Source organism: Diadema antillarum, unplaced genomic scaffold (genome assembly GCF_040938485.1).
Source record: "Diadema antillarum isolate AM-2024a unplaced genomic scaffold, OU_Dant_1.0 seq00000222_RagTag, whole genome shotgun sequence".
NCBI classification, from domain to species: domain Eukaryota; kingdom Metazoa; phylum Echinodermata; class Echinoidea; order Diadematoida; family Diadematidae; genus Diadema; species Diadema antillarum.
Genome location: NW_027271276.1, coordinates 532,677 through 553,121, shown reverse-complemented (window position 1 = coordinate 553,121; position 20,445 = coordinate 532,677). Strand labels below are relative to the sequence as shown.

The 20,445-nt window shown below is 41.0% G+C and overlaps 1 protein-coding gene across 1 annotated transcript; it reads left to right on the top strand.

The window, feature by feature from the left end:
* Window positions 1-363: 363 nt before the first annotated feature.
* Window positions 364-14,773, top strand: LOC139729170 (nucleoporin NDC1-like). The gene is made up of 14 exons (XM_071640101.1): window positions 364-457; window positions 1,940-2,060; window positions 2,673-2,774; window positions 4,372-4,601; window positions 5,119-5,184; window positions 5,395-5,503; window positions 6,118-6,296; window positions 6,797-6,971; window positions 7,932-8,126; window positions 8,536-8,811; window positions 9,206-9,376; window positions 10,609-10,709; window positions 13,658-13,830; window positions 14,654-14,773. The coding sequence occupies exons 1-14, from the start codon at window positions 425-427 to the stop codon at window positions 14,715-14,717; spliced, it is 1,995 nt and encodes a 664-aa protein (XP_071496202.1). The 5' UTR covers window positions 364-424; the 3' UTR covers window positions 14,718-14,773.
* The last annotated feature ends 5,672 nt before the right edge of the window (window positions 14,774-20,445 follow it).

Genomic DNA, 20,445 nt, shown 5'->3' with positions numbered 1-20,445 from the left:
ATCGCTGTATGGGGCGTCGCGTCGCACGCAAGATCTACACGGCTAGCTCCCTCTATTGACAACGACCACCTTGAAGGCCACGCTTCATCCACATCCACGGCACTGAATGAATTGAATGGCCATCATCTTGATGCTTCCTCCGTTCACGACCCCGACTGTGCCCGATGAGAACGAGCCTAGCTGCTGGCTGCTCTCACTCACTGCGCTGTGGGGCTACGGCTGCCTCTAGCCTAGCCTGCGCTCTGTGTGCTGCCGTTCGCGTTCATGCGCGAACTTTTGAAACCGTGTAGACAGACCCAGCTCGTGCTTTCGACAGTGCCGACGAAGTGTGTAAATATTCAAGGAGTTTATCCCCATGCAAAGTACTAAAGTTACTGCAAACATTTGAAGTTCAGACTGTTTGTTCCCAGACTGTATTCTGAGGATGAATATCCGATATAACTGGTATATGAGAGATGTAAGTATCATGTGGCTGGGTTTTATCGTTGTAAATTTATGCATTCATTTTTGTCCTCCGATCCGCTCCGGACCGCTGTAACAGATAGGCACACTAACAGCATGGTGGTAGTTTCTACCTCCATGCTAACAGTTACATTATACAGCTATTAAACGGTCATAATTTTACTGACTGTATTTAGAGAGTGGGTCTAGACTTTAGTTTAACCTAAATTCTAAAGTCTACACTTTTACAGTCGAAGTTTCGATTGGACTGTGTATTTCTTTACAGATTCCATCTAGATTCTAGATATTCTACCCCTACCCGGTAGGCCCTAGCTACCTAACGATTCTCCTAGAGTCTAACATAGTAGAATTTAGAAAGATTAACACTTGGTAACAGGCATTGTATGTAACCCACGAGACAGCTCACTGCTGCCGCTGGTATTGCTGGCCATCTCATCAATCATTTGCCATTGCATTGGGTCATGTTTGTAATTGAACCTTGAACCCTGAAGTAGTAATCCCTTTCTGGCTTTCAGGAGCTCCTTGGAACTATCCCGGTATGATAGAAGCGTTGTGCGTCAGTGAGAGGTGACATAGTGATTAAATGTCACTATAAATTTCTATGTCTATAAATGTACAATAAAAGTGACTGTGCATAGTGCAAGTAGAATACATGCCTCTTTGCTTAGACTTTTTTCTAGAGCATGTGTGACCCAACAGGAGGATGCATCACTCGGAGGACTGGAAGAGCAGCCTCTCTCAGTCTCTGAAAGTAAAATGTCAATCATACAATGAATGGGCTGGTAATCGCGACCACAGGTCCTGGCAGATGGTTCCAGGTTCTAACACTAAAACCGCTCGCGGGGAAAAAGGAAAATTTGAACACATCTATGGTCACAGTTGGGATTACGTACTTGAGCTTATGTAATTATGTAATTGAGTTAATAATAGGTGTCTAGTTTCAATCTCTTGTTTGTAGTTGTATTTAGGGTAGTCCAATGCCATAGAAACAAAGATCCTAACAAGGTTAGATGGCATGGCCCAAGTATTTGCAATAGTCTAGTAATGCCAACATGAACAATGACCATGGGCATGATGACAGATTCAACTTTACTTGAAAGAAAAGTCGCATTCATTAGATGAAATGAAACTTCACTAGACTGTAGTCTTCAGTTTCAGATTGTGCAGGCGCAGGCAGCGTATGCTGGGATTGCAAGTGAAGAAGGAGTTGTTTTGAGCGACGTATTAAATAAGGACAAGAAATTTTCAACTTTGACAATTAACAAATCTGTGTTTTTTAATTTTGTTCACTCTCAACACTTTGTCTCTGTAGCATGAATTCACATGATCAATAGTGTACAAAATATTTCCACATTTTTATTTTTGTGCTGGTATCATGATGCAAGAAATTTCACAGTGAGCAATATTCCACGATTACAATATTAGGCTTGAAGATTGAATATCAGTACACAGTTTCTTTGGTTTCTTTCTTGGTCAGGTGTTTCGATGGAGGACTGGGGCCAGTGTTGCCTGGTCACTGCTGCTCTTGCCACCAGCGGTCAGTCTTTATGTCCTTCTGACCCACCTTGATCTCTTGCACCCTTCTCGTTGGATTCTTGGTGAGTTTTTCAACCTTCACTGTTGCAAAAGTAATCAATTGCTAATCCCAGTCAACCTCTGTATTATGAGATTTAAATATGATGGATTGCTTTGATTAGCTATTGTATGCTCACAAGTTCTTTTATGAAATAGATGTGTGAGAATTGACTTTAAATTTGATGAATGGCTTTAGGACTTCAAAATCTTACCACTTACACAAACAATAGCTTTTCAGTGGGCTTGTTTCTCATAAATGTGCAATAATTGTAGTGAAGAGTGCTCCAAACTTAAATGGAATGAAATTGTACTTAAACTTGCATCTGATGCCCAGTCTAAAACTGATCGGTTGGTCATTACATTTATCAAGCCACATAAGAATTACAAGCTTCTGGTTATGGTTTCTTCCATAGGAGTTTCTACATGTTTTCATCAAAAATATACTTCCACGTAACTAACTAGCTCAAAATATCAATGGCAATATGTCATTACACATTGTCTCAAACAAGGGAATATGATTCCTTCTTAAAATTCTAGAAATATGCTATTTCATCACTTTTCCTGCAATATATTCCAGTTTCAAAGGAAGTAATATATTGTATGATTTTGTTGTATTTTATTTTCTGAATATACAGGATGTCTTCTCTCTTGCTTTTCTCTGTCTGGTATTGCCTACATCACCTTCATCGTTTTCTGTGCTGCAATCGTGTCCATTCTGAATGCTTTCTCATACTCGTGTGAGTAATGAATACCAACTGAAATAATGCAGTTTATGAGATCCCTTTTGACCCTTGAGTTTTTGCGAGTGTACAATATGTCCCCAAAAAAATTACAACGGGACCCCCCGCTTTGATATCTTTAAAAATAGTGAATCAATCTAAATACAAAGTCAGGGTATGAAACTATAACTCATTCCCTACATATTACAGAAAACCCCATTCGATTTGCTTCAGTGGTCAAAGATAAATGAGGAATTTTGTAGAGGATGTCGGGAATCTCTTTTGTCCAAGTTCACGCGCTACAGCATTAAAGTGCTAAAATTGGACAAATTAGACTCATGACATGCTTTACAACAATCTACATTTCTCTGTGACCGCTTAACCAAATTGAATGAGGTTTTCTGCAAAATAGAGCTAAGATGTTATATTTTAAGGCCCCGAAGTAGCACTTAGACAGGTCGATCATTTTGGACGTTATCAATTCGAAAATTTGATTGTAATTTTTGAGGGACATACTGCAGTATGTCCAACAAAAAATACAATCAGATTTTCTCATCGATAACATCCAATATGATTATTTTTTTCAATGCTACTTCAGGGTCTTAAAATATAACATCTTAGCTCTATTTTGCAGAAATCCCCATTCGATTTGGTTGGGTAGTCACAGAGAAATGGGGATTGTAGTAAAGCATGTCATGAATCTGATTCTTCCAAGTTTAGCACTTCGATGATTTTGTGTGTAAACAATAGACAGAACTTGGACAAAAGAGATTCCCGACATCCTCTACAAAATTCCTCATTTTTCATTGACCGCTGAAGCAAATCGAATGGGGTTTTCTGTAAGATGTGGGCAATGAGTTATAGTTTCACACCCTGAATTTGTATTTAGATTAATGCAATATTTTTAAAGATATCATTGCGTAGGGCCCCGTTGTAATTTTTTTTGGGACATACGGTATGTATTTGTCACATGCACACTGTGCAAAATGTACTAGCTCATGATATGTAAAAGCATTTGCTGTTAGTGTTATGTGATTACAGAAAGAAAAACAGAGTGCATTTAGAGTTTGTAGAGTAGTTTTAGAACAGATCAGTGATGAAGGAATATTGTGTCCAGAATTTCAACCCCCTCATAATTTTGGAGACTTTAGCATAATCTTCTTGTGCAAACTATTCATAATCATAGGTAACCATGAATGGTTTGAAAACCCAGTAGCATGTGGATTCATGGAATGAGAAGGCTGGCCTGGCTCCTTATATTTGAGAAGGAAAGGAATTGTGTACAGCTATATCACTGATTGCTATACTTACGGCCAAAGAATCTTGACCAAAGTTGACTGTTACTGATGAGCTTATGTTTCTGTGTGCAAATTCGACAGGCACTTTTTATGGTTTTCAATTGTACCCTGGTGGGCAGTGAATGAAGATGAACCGCCCATGTTTCCGCACCCTAGCTGGTCTTTAAAGTGTGTAATACTTTGTTTTACCCCTTTCCATCTCCCTCGTAGAATATTATTGATAACATAAAGAGACTACAGCATCACTTCTCCTTATGAGGAGATTTGAGGGTGCTAACCACATATTGTTTAAAAAAATTGTGATTGTTTCCTCGCAGTGATCCCACAAATCCACAGGAACCGGCTGTCAATCATCCTGAGCGTCACGCGACCAGGCCGACTCCTCCATGCGATAGGCCACACCCTCCTAGGCGGGCTGATAGGATGGGCGTGCTGCAAGCTGATTGGTGGACGCTATGCGGCCCTCTCTATCGAGTGCAAGAACCAGGTGGGAGCACTGTGCTTGAATGACCGTCACCTGTTCCTGGTTCTCTTTGCTGCCTATTTGGTGAGTTGATTGGAATATCTACTATTGCATTGGTCTCTAGCACTTTTGTAATAAAAATATCAGAAACATTCATAAATTTTGTTAATAATGGTTGCACTTTGGAGTATTTTTGGGAAAAAAAAACCATATTATGTGTGTTTGTTATTCAAGCCTTTATCGTATAATCTACACCAATAGTTTGCTAATTAAAATGTTCCACCTTGTTGATATGTATCAAATGGAGTGGTATATGATGACATTTCAATGTCTTTTAGGTGGAAGCAGCATTTCTCATGCTGTATCATGCCTTATTCATATCTGTTGTAAAAGTAATGCAAAATTGATTTTCAGCCTTTACCATGATGTTGCCCATAGTTGTTACCTCCTTGAAAGCCTGTGCCATTTTATCATCATGTTTGTCATGGAGGTGATACCAAATAGACTTTCAAGCCAGGCAAAATTGAATTGCCACAGGTACTGCTTTGAGTCTATTAGATAGGCAAATTTCAAATGTCTTTTTAAAAATCTTTTTCCACAGGGAGTGGTCTATAGTGTGTCTCATTTTCTTCAACGTTCAAATCTGCTGACATTCAGTATCATACAGGTAAGTGAGAACTTTTTATGAAACTCTGGTTTACTACAAACATTTTCATGTATTTTGCTATTCTTTATTAAGAAAGCACTTTCTTGTTAGAGCAAATGGCTTCGGGATATGTGAAATAAAAGTTCTTCATTGTATGTTTATGATATGAAGTGTCTGCTTTTTTGCTGTATATGTGATTTTATTGTGACTTTCTTTTCCCTATCCATGTAGCAAATGAAGTTCTTCCAAGTCAAGTCCAACCTGCTGCCGTCCCTTGCCAGCAATGCGCTGGGATCCCTGAGACTGTGTGCCTACTTCTACCTAACGTTCTACTTCCTTGGTGAGTGTTTGACCCTGAAGAAATAACTTCCCTTCTGACATGATGTGATGTTTGAATGTCTGTTGAACCTTGAGTAAATTCAATCTATTTTTTTTTTCATCAAAGTGTTTTTGGTTTGGCTTGCATTTATTGTCCTGTGCAGAGGACAGAGTGTTAGTCTTAGAATAGATAAAATAGTGTGCTAATAATATGTGACGTTTTTATCAGTTGTGTCTTGGACAAATATGCATCTTACCCAATTAGCTTACTGGCATTAGCCAAAGTGATAGATGCTGTAGTCCCAAGTAGGCATATGTATGTGTGTTTGTCTATAACTATTTAGTATGGACCTGCCATTAAAAAAGTAACTCATTTTTTAGTTTCATTCTACCAGGTTAAGTATTGCTCTTTATTGTTTGATCTTGCTTCGTTTGGCCAGTTTGTGTGCGTAGATTTCCTTTTTCACTACTAGTGTGTATGTGCATTTTTCTCTCTCTTTGCATTCCTTCTCTTCTCTTTTAGTTTCTTTTTTAATTATTTTTTTTTGCTCAATATCTTTCTTGACTTGTGATGCTGCTGAACCAGTTGTGCCTCCAGCATTCTTTTCACTCTGTCTCCCATTCTGCCTCCTACAGGCTGCCTCTTGAAGTCCTGGCTGCTGACCAACCTCAGGCTTTATGAGTTGCCCACCCCAGTGGACTCCATACGAGGTCTGCTGGACATCAGGCTCTTCTGGCAGGCCTGGCTACTTGGGACCCTCCTGACCCACTCATGGAAGTCTGCCCTCTACCTCTTCAAGGTCTTCAATACTGAGGTTAGTCTTGCCATCCCCCCTTCAACATTTTTGTTATTTATGATAAATTGGTAGCGGGGCAGATATGTAGAGGGGTATCACCTGGAAAGAAGCAAAAAGGGCAACCCAGAATCATGTCCAGTGGAGGATTGTTGTTGATAGCCTATATGCTCCACTACGGAGAAAGGGACAAAACGAATGAAATGGGCACAAACAGTACACCCCCTTTAGAGTCTCCCAAAATGTAGCACAACCTGAAGAGGTAGTGCTGTGTGCTGTTTTCACGCCAGACGATTGGGACTCTGAATGGTCACATGAAAATCTTATGAAAAGGACACAATTTGCAAGCGATAGCTTGTCCGTAGTGTAGCTTGACGACTTCAACGTATAATTGTAAGGTTTGTATGAGAACACTCCTGTTTACAGCTCATATAAAGCAATAATTTAATTACATATTTAACATTAACATTTTTGGGGATCTATATCTGAGATACCTTTTCTTCCCTACCTGTTTTCCCCAGGTCTTCGAGTTTCCCATAGAAGCAGCATTCAACATGAACCAAGAGATGACACTGCACAGAGCCCTGGGCCAGCGGGGGATTCCCCTGGTCCAGCACCTCGCCTACCAGGATCTCAGCCTTCTGGCAGAGCACTCTCCTGTGAGGAGGAAGCAGATCTTCTCTCTCAGCCAGCCAGGTGAGGCTAGACTCAAGTGTGCTCTGTTACCAGGGAGAACAGAGGTATTGATATTTGCCACTAGTCTCTTATCCAAGCTGCAGGGCAGGGGAGGCAAAAGTTTTGTGTGCTTTGGGCTAGAGGAGACAGTAAGACTATAATGCTTTGTAGCTAAGGGGTACAGTGGTATTCTTTTGACTAGGTGCTAGTCTATCATCCAGGCTCTTAATGTGGGCGAGCTAGGGTCAAGTTATCCGGACTGCAAGCCCTTTTCCCTTTTGAGCCTTCCAAGCATCTTTCATTTTGCGTCCATAGATGTTATAGGATATCATTCTAATATGCAACGCTGCACTCTGGCATTGGTCTTACGGTCCCTGTCCAGTCAAACCCACTGTCGGACCAGTAACCTTTTCAGGAATTGACCTGTAAAAAATTGAAACTCTGGGTACCTACTGATCCGACAGACAGGTTGGACCAGTAGAGAAAATGAGTTAGTGTGCAGCCCTATATTGCAAATATGTTCAAACTTTTTTGTTCACACACTGAATGCATTCTGCAATTAGTAGTCAGAATGTTCCTCAAAAATATCTGTAATAATTTTTGTAGATGCTCAAGACATTTCATGGTCAGTGAAAGAAAACAAGAGTTGATATTTATGGAAAGTATTACAAATGGCCATTAAGTGAGTATCGTTATAGTTTACTTGTGGTGGTGTTGGCACTTGGGTTGGCTTTCATGCCATGTTTAGATGTCTTTGCGACGTATTGGGAGGTGGCACCACCAACCATGCCAATGGACATTCCAATGTGTGACTATAGTACCAGAAATTGTATTTCCCCAAGACTGCTGCCTTTGATGTACATTGAGACCTGACTATTTTGTCGCAGATAAGTTCAGTGACCTGTAGATGACTAGTACATGTAATGCCATATACTGGGATTTCAAGTGTGTCACCATGCTTTGACCGATGATTGACCACAGGTGGCCATCCTCACAACTGGAACAGGATCAGCATGGAGTGTCTGGACCTGCTTTCCTCCCTCACTGACCGTCTGCTCATCCACCAAGAGAGGGCAGCAAACGGACTCGCCAAGGAGAAGCGGATGTTGGCTGAAGAAAAGAGGAAGCGTAGTGGTAGCTTGAAGCAGAGGGGTGAGAGAGACAAATCACTACTCTGTAATATTTAAGGAAATACATGTATGTTTGTATTCTTCAGACATCATTCACCTTGTATTGCTTTTAATGAGCTCCAATACATTTCTGCAATGGTGATACATTGAATGTAAGTTTGTCATCCCAAGAATAGAAATTGTTTCAGTAGCATGACCTATTGTACTTCTAGTGGAGAACAATTTCATCCATCTTTACCTCACCTAGCTGATGAGTCTGAAGATATTTTGGCACAACTTTTAATAATCAGGTGCCTTTTTTAGCAAGGTTCTTGTATTGAGGCGGGTAAATGGAAATGAATGTTTTAGTGTACTGAAAGAATACACTTTTGAATACACTCAGTGTAAATGTGTTAGTTTATCATTTCATAGAGACCCTCTGTTATATGTTTCACTCAATATCTGTGCTGCTGTAGGTTCCAGTAGTTCATACTACACAGCCACCACCCCACATGAGCCCCGCCAGAGAATCACCAACCTCTCCACCACCAGCATGACCACACCCGTCCAGGGGGGCTACTCACAAGGGTGTGGTACCCCCTACTCACCAGCAACCCCTAGCTGGAGCCAAGCCCCAGTAACACCAGGCCAGGACAGCGTGCTGGTGGACCCTCCTGCAAATCACAGCTACACTCCTCTCGTCACATCAAGAAAGCCGATACGAGACACCCAAAGAGGTAGGGGCAACAGAGGTTCAAGCCTGGACGCCTCTTTGCACTCTGTAGTGTGCTTTGATTAACCCATCTGGGGGATCACTGACATTAAATTTCATTGACATCGCATGGAGTGTAGTTACCAGTTGTACTGATAGAGCTTATATGCGAGTTCGACACACTGTAAGGAGATTTTTGTGAAGTTTTTTTGAAATTTAGGAGCTTTTTGTGGAAATTGAGGACAACGGACATGCGTTGGTTTTATGTCCATTACAGTGGTATTTGAACGTGTGCGCTCTGCATCCTTTGTTGGGATTTTTATGCATGTTGTACATGTTCAAAGTTTCCAAAACTATTCTATCAAATTTTGATCACTGTTGACCTGTTTGCAACTGACCCCCAATCCCTCATAATCATTGTGATTTTGTAACAGCTGATCCAGTAAACAGTGCCCCCTACCCGCCCCGCCACCGCCTCCTGCTCCTGCCCCGCCCAACAGTCCTACGACAGCTGGTCCTATTCTGCTACTTCGTGGATCCATTCCCCGAGGCAGACGGTCGTGCTCTCTTTACTGATGCTCAGCTGCATATCTGGGCCTTGGAGGGTATGTGGTGGACAAATGATTTCATTGCAACTGATTGACAAATTGCCCTACATCGATGTAAATAAGCACTGAATTGATCAGTGTTTTAGTAGTAGCCATGATAAAAAATCATGGGCGTACATACTCGAGCAGGATTCGAACCTACGACCTCCTAATCACCAGACAGGCGTCATCTCCACTAGACCACCGAGCTTTCGCCCGAAAGCAAGTGTTGGTTCTAATCCTTATAGCATGCAGCGGGTACTGCTTTGTTATTCAAATTCATGAATTTCTTCCGTCAAGATGTTTTCATTGCAACTTATTGACAAATTGCCCTACATCGAAGTAAATAAGCACTGAATTGATCAGTGTTTTAGTAGTAGCCATGATAAAAAATCATGGCCGTACATACTCAAGCAGGATTCGAACCTACGACCTCCTGATCACCGGACAGGTGTCATCTCCACTAGACCACCGAGCTTTCGCCCGAAAGCAAGTGTTGGTTCTAATCCTTATAGCATGCAGCGGGTACTGCTTTGTTAATCAAATTCATGAATTTCTTCCGTCGAGATGTTTTCATTGCAACTGATTGACAAATTGCCCTACATCGACGTAAATAAGCACTGAATTGATCAGTGTTTTAGTAGTAGCCATGATAAAAAATCATGGGCATACATACTTGAGCAGGATTCGAACCTGCGACCTCCTGATCACCGGACAGGCGTCATCTCCACTATCATGGCTACTACTAAAACATTGATCAATTCAGTGCTTATTTACGTCGATGTAGGGCAATTTGTCAATCAGTTGCAATGAAAACATCTCGACGGAAGAAATTCATGAATTTGAAATGCATTTCAAGTGCACAGTCACTGTTCAAACTCATCAGCACATGTTTGCAAAGGAGATTCAGTCTGAACTGTGGACTGAAACGCAAGACGAATTCTTCAAACAACTTTCATACTTCTGATAAATTGCTAATGTGTGTTTCTTTTGTGATTTGACATAGAGTTGTCTTTGATTTTGTACTTACACCACTTGAATAAAAGTTTATTTCATGTTCCTTATTTTAACAGTGTTTTAAGATTCATAGCATACAATATGACAGCTCACATGTGTTTATGACACTATGTACATGAGCAGGATAAAAGATAAACGAGCATGACTTGCATGTGAATCATATTTGTAGAGCTGAAATAGGGCATGATTAATGACTGATTATCATTTTCCTTCTTCATCCTTGTCAATACCAGCATTGTCTTCTCTAGTGGCTGCCTCCTATCTGGAGGATTCCTTTGGAGTTGTCCAGTCATCTCTACCAGATATTCTTGCTGAAATGCTTGCTTTGCATAATGTAAGTTTCTATATATTGCAAGATAGTCCTCTGGCTCATGCACAGAAGTGTAATAATAGTGAACGTTACATCTGTGACACAAACGCCAAGACGATGAAGACTCCCTGGGTTGAACAACAGAAACAGCTGTGTGGCACATGTGCAGAACATCAGATTTGGCCAAATTAGCATAGTCTCAGCGTTCGCGTCGCAAATCTAAAGCTTGCTATTACTGTAAAACATGAAATATTCGCGGCACGAAATTTTCGCGAATTGGAGCCGACGGCCTTTTTCGCGGCAAGAAATTTTCGCGAATTGCCTCTTGCGTTCAATGCATATAATGTAGATAAGAAATTTCGCGTGCATTTTAATTTCGCGAATCTTGGCGCTCACGAAATTCGCGAAATTAAAATGCACGCCAACATTTCTCGTTTTACAGTATGTAAACAGCAGAGGAAAGACGTCAAGGTGTCTGTCTGAAGCTGGAGAGTCTACACTGTCCTATTTATGGGAAGCAGCTTCATCGCAGTAGTATTACTCCAGAGACCCTCCAACCATTGTGCCCAAGGCATTATAACTGGCTAGATTGTGATATTGTGTCTGTATGATGAGAACCATGACGTTCTCGCATCTCATTAACATGAGGGTATGTGCCTGTATGCGTTGTGAGCATGCTCAGCTTTCACAGACATTATTCACAACTAAATACCTTGACAACATTGCATAGCAAAAATTATCTTAATGTACATTGTAAGTTATGGTAATAGGAACCCAAAGTGAGTCATTGGTAAATATTCATCTTTTATTGCCCCGTCATGTTGTAAACCTGCACTGACTTTCATAGTTGAACTATTTTTAGATTTTCAACTTCTTTTTGCCTAAACGCTACTCAGCTTTACCTTTGTTTTTCAGAAATTCAAAAGATATCCAATGCACACATTTCCTGTAAAATACATTTTAAATAAATTCTTGCATCATTGATGTACTAGTATATGTGTCCCGACTGTAGCACTGGGATGTAATTCTCGCTATCGCCAATGACGTAAAAAGTACCCGGATGTTGATTTAAGCGTCATTTACGGTGCATTATGGGATAGTCCGGTAGCAAAGTCACTTCCGTTCGTACGCGCGTGATACGTGACAAATGCTATTTACACACACAACCGACTGTATTCTACGTGTACTTCCGGTTTTCTCAATTTGAATTACAGCTTTAATATGATTTGAAATTTCTCCATTCTTAAGAAATTGCCGTTAATACAACTATTGGTTGTTGCTGCGAAGCTGCCATGTGTTGTCCGCACGACAATAAATGAAAAAAATCTGCAGAAATAGGACCCTTACTGGCATGCGAGACGTGACGTGGCAGCGTGGGTGAAGTTTGCGGGTGACTCCACAGCGCAGTATACGTGCACGCGCGACTTACTAGTAGTGGTAGTAGCACTAGGTAGTAGGCCTAGTGCCTACGTACATTGTACGTACTTACTTGGAAGAAATTGCTTCGGAGACAGGATAAGTTCGAGATCACTGTTCGTTCCCGATTGTGTTCGCGACATTTCGACAGAGAACAAACAAAGAAAAAAGATGGGCATTCCATGACGATATACTGTATATCCAGGTGGGTGAATATTTTCCAGCATATTTTCCGCGTATGCAGAGATGACTGATCTGTGATGTGCACATCGATCGCATGATCAAGCAGTACGCTGTACCGGTATGTGTTAGCTTATGCGCTGCGTGCAGTGGTGCATGTTATATACCTCATAAGTGAGATTCGTATCACTCATTGGTCAAAAGTATATCACGTGACAAGGTGTAGTCCCGTCTATCTTGCCTTAGGGTTTTCATGTAAGTGATAGAAAGGCAAAACCCTCGTGATAGAAAGGCAAACCCCTCGTGATAGAAAGGCAAAACCCTCGTGATAGAATTCGTAAACCCTCCGCGACTTTTGTACACATAACAAGCACACTAGACTTCGCGCGCGGTGTCCGCAACCCCTCCACCCACCCACTAAGGACGTTCACTACGCGCATCGTATTTAAACACATGCAAAATCATCGCACTAGCGCGCGCACGGCAGGCATACGTTTACGTGGCATGGTGATCGAGCGCTCCTCCGTGATTTGAAGTGAGCTGGATCAAAGATCGTACACTTTGCAATTAGAATTTCTTAGGATCCCGAAGCAGAGACAAATCTCAGCATGTTGAAAATATCGAATTAAAAACACGAGCGACGGGAAACTGGATGTATACTGTAATCTTCTGCCAAGATTTTATGCAGGAGCTCGCCGAAGGCCGTGTGACTGTGAGTGAGTACAATGTACCGTGCGTATTGGGTAGTACGAAATGCACGAAAACCATGCCAACAAGCGCAGTCTGTGGCCTGATTTTAGGGCTAACGTTTAGGCCTAACAGTTAGAATTTACTTCTTATTTGCCTAGCCCTAGATCTTGGTTAAGTCTTAGTAAACGATGAGGTATATAAAACAGATATTAACTGCTCTGTATTCGGATGGTGGTGGAAATTATCACTCCCTCGGTGCTTTTCATACCGACCCTTCCATCACCCCTCGGCTAACGCCTCGGGGTGATAGAAGGGTCGGTATGAAAAGCACCTCGGGAATGATAATTTCCACCATCATCCTCATGAGCAGTCAATATTTGTATACTATTAATGCAAGGCCGGCCGCCGGCGGGGACTACAGTGTACGAGTATGACAGGCCTGGCCACTCGCTGGCTCGGGCGGTATTTTACAGCGGCCTACTGTACTAGTATCCGTGGTCGGCGCTGCGCTATAGGTAAGGTACACGTACGCGCACGCTAGGGTTGTGCAAATTATGCCCCGCGCCGGAAGTGCCCTTGCTACCAAGTGCACTAAATCTTGACGAAAAAACCACATCCGGGTACTTTTTACGTCATTGGCGATAGCGAGAATTAGAAGAAACTCTTCTTTCTTTCCAACCTTTCAGGCGTTGGAAAAACTCTTCAAATTGCCAACTCCCTTGACGTCACGGGAGCCACGTGAGCTGAAGGTCACCAGAATTGGCCCTGCCCACCCTGATGACCAGCTGCGCAACGACCTGCGGACGACTGTCAAGACCTCTCTGCATAGGATCACCTCAACGTTTGGCTATCACATAAAGTGCGTAGCTTTGCCCCGACACACTAACATTGCCACTGGCCTGCTGGACAACGCAACCCCAGGATAACCCAACCCTGGACAATATGACCTAGCCGAGCTGTCCAGGGCTCAGGTCGTATTGTCCAGGAATTGGGTTATCCAGGGTTGGTTAAAAAAAAAATAAGACTGGTCGTTCAAGGCTGTCATGTTTGAAAGTGTACCAGGAGGGAAATGATTGTGCTTTGTATGTCTTTACACATCGCGTAAGGCATGACATCTATCGGTCTATCAATATATTATGACCTCTAACCTCTTAACCCTTACTGTGCTTTATGCTGACTGGCATGTCCGCCGGAGTGCTCGCTTTGCTGATTGCCACAGATTTGTGAAAAGTAGCTGCCAGTGAATAGAGATTACCTAATCCCCTTAGATCCTATTTGTCACCATGGCCTTTCTGTTGGACTGAGGCAAATTGATATGCCTGAGTGGGCTTGCTAAATCACAATTAAGTTTGAAGGAATTACTGGAACACAGCTGATCAAAAAACATGGCATGCTGCAGCTAAGTGTCAGCATGACTCTAAGACAATTACCTTCTGGACAATTTCCCCAGACCCTCCCCCTGACCCTAATCCCTAATCCTAATCATGACCCTGATCCTAACCCTAAGCCAAAATCTAACCCTAAACCTAACCCTAACCCTAATCGTTACTCTAACCGTATCACTAACCTGTATTTGGCTGGGGGTAATTGTCCGGAGGGAGGCCTGGGGTAATTATCCTGATGTGTTCATCACATAGAGGGTGAACAACGAGATTTTTCTTCATTCCTCTTCCACCTCACAGGAGTGTACCTCTTGCCCCAGAGTACCGGAAGCAACTCACAGAGCTGATGGAGTACAAATTATGATACCAGAGGACATCACCCTAACCTGCCAGGCAAGGAGGACGTGTTTGACATGACAGTAAACCTTAGAATTTTGCGCATCACTTCTATCGTTGAATGTTTTTGTTGGTGCTGAGATTTTGTTTGTGGAGGCATGCTCTCACTTTCAGTGTGTCTGACTGCATTGGACAATGTGAAAGTGCTCTTGGTAGATCCACCCCCAGTAATATGTGCAGTCTTACGAGAATGTGCGGACATGTTTTTAAATCAGCTGAAGACTTCTCTCGACCTACTTGTACAGGTGGTCTTTCAGCACAGTGTGCTTCCGAGACAGCTCTCATACACAGTTCTAAGACTCACGCTGTTCTAAAATGGGTCTTAACTGCAGAGATCAATGTTGCTGCCCAAGGTATAATTTGCATGGGCTTGCTAGACTGTTCTTGTTGGGCGAGGTAACAGGGCACCAAGTGTCAATAAACAAGGAGAAATTTTGTGCAGTCTGTGTGATCACTGCTGATAGCATTGCACTCTTATATTTCAAGTGTGAATGGGTCTCAGATGGACAGACTTGACTGGTCAGCTCCACTGCAGATGAAATGCAGACAGTCTGAGAAGCAGACTACCATTTTCATTTGTAGATAACCTATGCCAGTGAGATCGTGCGAGTGCACGTTTATTATTTTGGGACAAAGAGACATACGTATGAGTTTTGTTGTTGCAAGGAGTTCAGTGTCCCTTTTGAGAATTGAATCATGTTTTGTATCATGTTGACAGATTCATTGCAGAAAGTGTGAAATATGTGATATTTCAAACAGAAGACTTGAGACTTGAGAGGAGCTTTTGAAAAGCAAGTGGATTATGGCGTGTTGTCAAGACAGTAATTGTCACTGTAGGTTATTTACTAATATTCACATTGTTACAGTTTTCTTCCATATGTTAGTTGTCTTTTGCTGAAAGGTTCACCATTCTTTTTTCTTGTCTTTTTTTGTTTAATGTTTCATGCCTCCCCTCAAAAACCTTCCTTGAGGGGTAAGTTCACAACTAAAAACTAAGTCATATGCCCCAAATCACAAGTGTTTAGAGATGACCTGTAGCCTACATGTCAAGGTTTTAACATGTATTGGAAAGAATATGTATCTTACCCCCATCCGAGATGGGAAGTCACCAACTTAGATACAGATATTTTACTTCTTTCAGAATCGCCCTTGTGGTTCTCTATTGTAAAATTCAAAATATTGCGCTCGTAAAATATTGCAGTGTGTACGGTAATTTTGCATTTTCTCAGAGACTCCTACCCCAAGCACCTTCTAATCTGGAGATTCTCCCACCTGAACCCCTAGCAAACTGAAGACTCCAACTTGATGTGCGCAAAGTCCCTTGGGTCAATAGGGTTTTTGATGCTTTCTTGTGCTATCTCAAGTTTATTTTTCAACATACTATGGCACTAATTCATTGAATCACTACATAGTCACTATGTAGTGATTCAATGATTCAAATCATATATTTTGGCTTAATAAAACTTCATTTCATATATCATATGCAGATACTATTCATGCATGCATATGAAATTAATTTACATCTACAAAACCATACAAGCGGGAGAAATCTAATCTCAAGCGGGAGAAAGGGAGATTTTTCGGTGGGAGATCTCCCGTCGAAAGCAGGCGAGTTGGAGTCTCTGTTTTCTTTACAGAACAACCAATTGATGCCACAGTGATAATGTTATTGCGTGTAATGCGAGCAGAAGCCACTGTATATTGTAATTTAGTCAGACATCACTAGATTATAGTAAGGTGATTCTTCAAACAGTCAGTGCCTGGGATTTTTTCTTAATCTTCATCATCATAGTATAAATTGTTTTCAGATGTATTACTGCTTTGCTGTTGCTATCATGTTCATTGTGGTTTACAAAGTGAGCCAATGTTTTGTATGTGTTACATTTACCAGTATGTGAATTATAAAGTTAGAATAAGATGTAGGTATAACTTCAATAAAGACAAGCCTGTTGAGAGATCATAAGGCCACGATGGCACCATTAAACATGAGACCATTAAGATCAAAGATGGATTTATTCACAGGCCTCATGTTGATGTGCATTTATTTTATCTGTTCACTTCATATCGCTCAAATCTTACAGCATACTGGTAAATTGTCATGTGTTCAAGGAAGAAAAAAAGGTTCAACATTGACTGCAGATGTTGCTGCTCTTTGTGTAATAAAACTTCGATTAAAAAAAACCTAAATACTGTACTTGCAAACATAATTTTTGTTTGTTTCTCTTTTTTGTTTGGATGTTTTTGTTGCTGTTTTTTGTGTGTGTGCATTTAAAGAAATCATGACATCACACCTGGTGAGAAATGTGTTTTATATGCTGCCATTACTGTCTGTCTCTTTGGCATGGCTAAAAGAAAGTAAATATTCACTTTACATACATACATACATGCATACACACACACACACACACACATATATGTACATATACATACATACAAACATACATTCAGTATACACATGCACACTCACACACCTATATACAACTATGCATCTACTTGCATAGGTGCCAGAATGGGATCGCCTTCTTTAAGTGATGCATTTGAAGAGAAAAATAAAACAAATCACATAGATACATTACCCTGTGCAATATTACTACTTCATCAGATCTTTGACTGTTGTGAACTGTTACTGATCTGGCCTGTAATGAAAATGAGATGCATGACAACAGATGCCCCTTAACAAATGTAGTTTGTATTCATGAATGCTTTTTGTTCATTTTGTGTATCGATTCTTTCTTTTTTTTTCACAATTAGATCCATGTATTGTCAATGTGTAACTCCTTATCTCTTGTCATCAAAAATCACCATCCTTCCCTTTGTCCATCTCCTCCAACTATCCTCCAAATCGTGAGAATGGTCTTGGCAACCCTCAGATCATAACAAAAGAAACCTGATATTGATTATTCGAGTACTATGTGTCAAAAAAGATTATGCAGGGCACTCACCCAAATACGCAATGCACTTACAGCTCTATCACTAAATCCTGTGACAATAAGCTTTGATACTGCGATTCTTGACTATGTGGCTCTTTAAGACACATGTATGGGAGGCTAGAGTTGGAGTTTGGAGTAAACTTACCCTCATCAAACAAATTTAGATCCGTAAAGCCAGTACAGTGTGAGAAGCAGTCATTAAAAGTGGATGATGAAGGCCTGTCCAGAGAAAGGTAAATTTATTTCTATGTACTAGCGAAGGAGATGAAAGGAGAAAAGAGCAAGTGAATGAGACGGCGGAATTTGTGTGTTGTGTGTATGTTTTGCTGAATAGCTCAGATGATATCTACATGTAAATATGTGTTTGTGTTTGTGTGTGTAATTGATGCAGACACACACATACACACATACATGTACATCTTATATTTTTAATGTATGACTCACTTCATGATAGACACATATATAGCAAATATAAAATATTTCCCTTAGGGGTAAGTTTTGTCATTCTATGGTGGTAATCTTGTTGCTGTTGATTTTGTTGTTTCTTCTTTTTCCCCTAGGCTTATCCCACTTATCCTGAAATACCCAGTGAGTTGCTACGCATGTTTTATCTTGTTCCTAATTTCCCTCCATTTCTTTCATTCCATGGGTGTACAATATTGTATTATAGGACACATTTTTGTCCAGCTGCAGTTATAAGCAATGGATCATAACATTTGGGATGGACATACAAATCTAAATCATTCCTAAATATTTTTTTTTTTTTTACTGCTTACTTTCTTGGTTTCTCTCCATTTTGCTCTGTTTCATCATGTAAAGTTATCAAGTGCTTTGAAATGACATAACAACTCCAGATCCACGACATCTAAAGTATCCTGTACACAGCTGAAAAAGAAATTTAATGCATTATGAGAGATGATCATAAAATGATGTACCAGTATGTATCAATTTGTATTCATAACAAACTTCACACTTAGTTCAGTACAAATATTAAAGGCAGTGATAACAGCATATAAATGGATTAACGGAATTCAAAACAGTTGCTCCTTTCCCAAATGAGACCCCTACCATAAATAACAAATTTATTTTCACTCTAAATTCTGCATCTACTTATGCTGCATATGAAGAGGTGGATATCCAAGAATGTGTCAACACAACCTCGTCATGCATTTGTATTAATTTTACTACCCTGCACACGAATGAACAGACTGCGACTCTCCACCACGTAGGCACAGCAAAACAGACAAAAATTACATTTCAGAGTACCACAAAGAAATTTCAGAAAATTGGTTTCAGATATCATATGGCAAGAAAGTAAATACATTTCAGTACTGCTTCATATGAATAATATGCAGTTGAATGGTTGTGCTGCAGTAATCAAATTATTGCTGTTGGGTGACGTGGCCTGACTGGTTTTTGTATTTCTAGTACATCATCAAAAGTCACTTATGATGTAACACTAGATTCAAAGTAAAAGACTGTAACTGTCAGAAGATTTTAGTAACAAGGATCTCACTGAATTATTGAAGTCTTCTTTAACCTCCACAGAGTTTGCTGACAGTTTTAGTTCTTCTTTGTTGTTGCTGTTGTTTTTATGTTCTTGTTCTTGTTGTTGTTGTTATTGTTGTTAAAATCTCTGTTGGCATTTGTGCTTGCTGAGTGAATGGTCAAAGCAAAATTTTGAAAAAACATGGCTGGACTACCAGACCATACCAGGGCAATTTGAATGTTAGCACACAATAAAGTCATTCTCAGGAAATTTGGGGGAGTTCATTTCCATTTCCAAAAATGTATTGGGCTGTCTGGTGCCACATCCTTAACTAAAACACAAACAGAGAGTGAGTAAAACAAGAGACCCGCGGGTCTAGCGCTCACCTGAGTATCGCAAGTTCACCTTTCACGCAGTCACTAATCTAAATTAAAATTTGACCAGGCATTCTCAAGTAGAAGATGAAAATGTACAATAAGGGCCCAATTTTTTAAAGATTCCTTAATTTGGGGGGATTGGGGCCCCCTGGGGCCCTCTGGGTGGGGCATGGTGCCCATTTTGATAAATTGAGATCCTGACCCCCTAGGGATGCTACCTGCCAAGTTTGACAAAAATCCATCATGAGGTTTTCAGGAAGAAGATGAAAATGTACAATTCAGGCCCCCCATTTGGACCCTTCCAACCACCCCCCCCCCCCCCCCCCCCCCCCCACCCAAGAGGGGCACCCCTGGATCTCCTATGAACAAACTTCAAACTACAGTCATTAATGTACTCACTCATAATATTATCTCAGCTCTATAACTTCTGATTCTAGAGAAGATTTATAAAGATTCCTTCATTTGGGGGGTTTGGGACCCCTGGGGGCCCCCTGGGTTGGGCATGGTGCCCATTTTAACAAATTGAGATCCTAACCCCCTAGGGATGCTACCTGCCAAGTTTGGTGAAAATGGGTCATGGGGTTTTCAAGAATAAGATAAAAATGTACAATTTAGGCCCCATTAGGACCCCTCCTCACCCCCTCCCCTGGGTCCCAAGGGGGGCACCCCTGATTCTGCCATGAACAAACTTGAAACTACAGTCATCAATGTACTAACTCATAGTATTAACTTAGCTCTATCACTTCTGGTTCTAGAGAAGAAGATTTTTGCGGATTCCTTAATTTTGGGGGGTTTGGGCCCCCTGGGGGCCCCCTAGGTGGGGCATGGTGCCCATTTTAACAAATTGAGTTCCTAACCCCCTAGGGATGCTACCTGCCAAGTTTGGTGAAAATGGGTCAT

Excerpts from the sequence above, each read along its gene's own strand:
- LOC139729170 (XM_071640101.1), top strand. The coding sequence starts at position 425 with ATGAATATCCGATATAACTGGTATATGAGAGAT. Across the intron at positions 6,972-7,931 it reads CTTCTCTCTCAGCCAGCCAG|GTGGCCATCCTCACAACTGG; the intron begins GTGAGGCTAGAC and ends GATTGACCACAG. Across the intron at positions 8,127-8,535 it reads GAGAGACAAATCACTACTCT|GTTCCAGTAGTTCATACTAC; the intron begins GTAATATTTAAG and ends GTGCTGCTGTAG.